Source organism: Gekko japonicus, unplaced genomic scaffold, assembly GCF_001447785.1.
Source record: "Gekko japonicus isolate JY-2015 unplaced genomic scaffold, Gekko_japonicus_V1.1 scaffold1636, whole genome shotgun sequence".
NCBI classification, from domain to species: Eukaryota; Metazoa; Chordata; class Lepidosauria; order Squamata; family Gekkonidae; genus Gekko; species Gekko japonicus.
Window position 1 is genome coordinate 380,496 of NW_015176023.1, and position 4,282 is coordinate 384,777.

A 4,282-nucleotide genomic window follows, 5' to 3' on the forward strand; every position below is an offset into this window, starting at 1 on the left:
TCGAAAGCAAGAAATTGCAAGTAGATAAATAGGTACCGCTTCGGTTGGAAGGTAACAGCGTTCCGTGCGCCTCGGTGTTTAGTCATGCTGGCCACACGGCCACAGAAACGTCTTCGGACAGCACTGGCTCTTCGGCTTTGAAAGGGAGATGAGCACCGCAACCCTAGAGGCTTTCGAGCAAGGGAAACCTTTACCTTTTTACCTCTATGTTACCTTTTCCCGCCTTGGGACCCCAGTCCTAACCAAGGTTCTGAATCCACAGCATCTCCTATCCCTGATAAAGCATCACATCGCCAAAAGTGTGCATGGAAAGTGAATTGACTGGGGACCAATGTTCCCTCTAAGCTGTAGAGTCTTGTGAGCAAAAATTCTACTTTTGTGAGCTACTGGCATTAAGGTTGTGAGTGAGGAATTTGGCTCCTGCATAAATGAGTTTGCCCTGGAGCCCTCCTTCTTGAGCTGAGACAAAAATGTGTGAGCCGGAGGCTGAAAAACTGTGAGCTAGCCCACACTCACTCATAAGAACATAAGAGATGCCAATGTTGGATCAGGCCAAAGGCCCATCCCGTCCAACACTCTGTGTCACACAGTGGCCAGAAATACCAGGTGCCATCAGGAGGTCCACTAGTGGGGCCAGAGCCCCTATCTATACCTTGTGGCTCATAGCCACCGATGGACCTCTGCTCCATATGCGTATCTAATTCCCTCTTGAAGCCGTCCATGCTTGTAGCCGCCACCACTTCCTGTGGCAGTGAATTCCATGTGTTAATCACTCTTTGGGTGAAGAAGTGCTTCCTTTTATCCGTTCTAACCCGACCGCTCAGCAGTTTCATGGAGTGCACTCAGCTTAGAGGGAACACTGCTGGGGACCTGACAGCGATATTGTAAAAGGTTCATTTGTAATCAATGTTCCCTCTATGCTGTGGAGTCCTCCTGTGAGCAAAAATTCTACTTTGTGAGCTGCCGGCATTAAAGTTGTGAGGGAGCGATTTGGCTGCTGCATAAATGAGTTGGCTCTGGAGCCCTCCTTCCCGAGCTGAGACAAAAATGTGTGAGCCGGAGGCCAAAAAACTGTGAGCCAGCCCACACTCACTCAGCTTAGAAGGGACACTGTATATGATTCGATGTCCATCAGCTTTATCCAGTGCCCTTGCCATCTGGATCACAGCGTTCGTTTGTTCCTTTTGATCTATTTCCTTGCCACGGTGTGACCCGAGTTTTGGTTTACCGACGTGGAGGTTGGCCGCCCTCCTGGAGGGACGGGGTCGGGTGGGATCAATGTTCCCTCTAAGCTGTGCAGTCCTGTGAGCAAAAATTCTACTTTGTGAGCTGCTGGCATTAAAGTTGTGAGCGAGCAGTTTGGCTCAGGGGCATAACTTAGTTTGCCCTGGAGCCCCATCCCTTCCTGGGCTAAGACAAAAATGTGTGAGCCAGAGGCTAAGAAACTGTGAGCTAGCTCACACTGACTCAGCTTAGAGGGAGCACTGTTTCCCGCCCCGAAACAAACGAATCTCCGGGCTTCCCGGAAGTGAAGGTGCCCCACGCGGGCGCCCCGGAAGCGGAAGCGCAGCGTCGCCCCTCCTCCCGGCCAGCCGCGCTCCTTCCGCCGAAGCCCGTCGGCCGAGGCCTCCCCCGCAACCGCCTCTCCGCCGCGCCGGTTCCGCGCCCTGGCCTGGCCCGAGACAGGCGACCGACCGACGGACTGACTGGCGGGCTGGGACTGGGACTGGGAGCCCCCGGAGACCTCCCCCGCCGGGCCGCCAGCGCGCCGCCTCCTCGCGGGAGCCGGAGGGACCAGCCCGGGGGTGGGTGGGGGGCGCCGCCGGCCTCCGTTGCCACTGCCGGCCTCCGCCTGTGTCCTGCGGGGATGATGAGCGGCGGAGGAGGAGGAGGGAAAGCCCGCGAAGGGGCGGCAGGTGAGGGGGAACCCCCCCTTGCTTCGCACCCCGGGAGGGAGGGAGGAGGAGGAGGAGGCAGGTGGGCGGCAGGCGCAGCACCAGGAGCGCGGCAGCAGCAGCACCAGCAGCAGAAGGAGCCCCCTCCCTGACCCCCCCTCTCTCCCCCTCTCTCCCTCCCTCAGGCGAGGCCGCCGCCATCCTGCTTCGGTACCTCCGGGAGCAGAACCGGCCCCACAGTGCGCAGGACGCCTTCGGGAATCTGCAGCGGGAGCACGGCCTGGGCAAGACGGTGAGACAAAACCCCACCCTCCCTCCGCCCCACCGCGCCCTGCTGTGGGGGGCCTGCTCGGAGATCCGGGCCAGCCCCGCAGGGCAGCGGAGGCCGCAGCAGCAGCAAAGTCCGTCCACCTCTTGAAGCCGCCGCCGCAGGTGTGTCGGGTCCAGTGTTCCCTCTAAGCTGAGTCAGTGTGAGGTAAAGGTAAAGGTAAAGGTCTCCCTTGCTCAAAAGCCAGTCGAATCTGACTCTAGGGTTGCGGTGCTCATCTCCGTTTCAAAGCCGAGGAGCCAGCGCTGTCTGAAGACGTTTCCGTGGTCATGTGGCCGGCATGACTAAACACCAAGGCGCACGGAACGCTGTGACCTTCCCACCGAAGTGGTCCCTATTGATCTACTTGCAATTTCTTGCTTTCGAACTGCTAGGTTGGCAGAAGCTGGAACTAGAGACGGGAGCTCACTCCTTCATGCGGCACCCGGGTCTCGAACTGCTGAATGACCGACCTTCCACAGCCTGCAGTTCAGCGTCTTAACCACTTGAGCCACCGCAGCTCCCAGTGTAGTCCAGCTCACAGTTTTTTAGCCTCTGGCTCACACATTCTTGTCTTCGCTCAAGAAGAATGGGGCTCCAGAGCAAACTAACTTATGCAGCAGCCAAATGGCTCACTCACAACTTTAATGCCAGCAGCTCACAAAGTAGAATTTTTGCTCACAAGACTCCACAGCTTAGAGGGAACATTGGTCGGGTCCCTCTCCCCTCCCTCTTCCTCTCCCAGAGTCGTTCCTCCACCGGCTCCCGCCCTGCGTCAGGACCCCCACAGCGTGTGGGGCGGCAGCCAAACAGTCTGGCCCTCCTGGTGGGGAGCCAGTTTCCCTGGGGCTGTGGGGGCCCGCAAAGGCCTTCGAGGCACTTGTATTTATCGATCTTATTTCTTTGTAATTTGGGTTTTTTTTAATCTCACCCACTCCCACAGGTTACAACATATGCCTAGAAAACAATTTAAAAGATCAAAACATGATTCAGTAAAACTCACCTCTATACAAGCAATAACATGTGTTGTAAGATGGTGTCAGTGTGGTTAGACGAGTGTCCCCAGAACTCCCTTTGTACCTGTAGCCAGATATTTCAATTTCTGGGAAGCGGTATCATGAAGGCATTTCAACTATACTTGGTGACAAACTGATATTTTCCAGAATGTGCCGATGCTATTATGTCTGTCTACCTTTCACTGCACAGATCTCTCAGGGATACTCACTTATTTCAGTCTTCTGCTTTTCTTTCTGTCCGCTTTAGGCTTTAGTGAAGGCATTAGAGCAGCTAACTCAACAGGGGAAGATCAAAGAGAAGGTTTATGGGAAGCAAAAGATCTACTTTCCAGACCAGGTAGGAGAGGCCCCCTTGAACTTCTCTAGGAAATAATTGTTTATTTTAGTTACTGATCTAAACTACCTATGAGAGATATTTCAGAGGCGATGGTTTTTTTCTTGTAGTTTCTGATTTACATGAAGCTTTATGATCAAATCTACATTGTGATTACAGTGAATTAGCATTAGTGGGAAAAAACACTATTTATTTAAAATATTTGTTACTTTTCTGTTTTACACTCTTGAGTTTCCATATCTAAACCTTAATCTTCATAACAGAATGTTTAGTAATACACTGAAATCCTTCTCAGTGTTACAAAGCAGGGATTTAATTTCTCTACAAGGGCCCCGGTCACACGGCAAAGTTGCCGCGGGAGAGACACGGATGGTGGGCGGATTTTCCGGGCGCGATCACACCCCAACATCTGGGAAGTGGAGTGCACCCATGGCTTACCACCGACAATGCGCCTTAAAAAACTAGTACCTCCAAGGTACTAGTAAACGTTTGCCATGGGCTGCCTCCAGACGCTCGTGGTGTGATTGCACCGGCACGCGGCATTCCCCTGCGGTCCGTTTACCCGCCGGCACTGAGGGAAGGACCCATGGTGTGCCGCTGGCGCATCTGATTGCGTAATCGCACATCAAACTACGCCGGGGCAATTAGCCACGCCTCCCCCCCGCGATATCCGGCCCGTGTGACCGGGGCCAAGTTACTACTCATTATTTGTGGAGAGAGGTCTGTGGTG

General features: G+C 54.2%; 1 protein-coding gene across 1 annotated transcript in view; it reads left to right on the forward strand.

The window, feature by feature from the left end:
- The first annotated feature begins 1,565 nt into the window (after positions 1–1,565).
- PSMC3IP (PSMC3 interacting protein) overlaps positions 1,566–4,282 on the forward strand; it is a 6,003-nt gene continuing 3,286 nt past the window's right edge. The window contains exons 1-3 of the mRNA XM_015426595.1: positions 1,566–1,916; positions 2,081–2,187; positions 3,466–3,555. Of these exons, the coding sequence (XP_015282081.1) occupies positions 1,868–1,916; positions 2,081–2,187; positions 3,466–3,555 (246 nt within the window). The 5' untranslated portion in view covers positions 1,566–1,867. The remainder of the gene's footprint in view (positions 1,917–2,080; positions 2,188–3,465; positions 3,556–4,282) is intronic.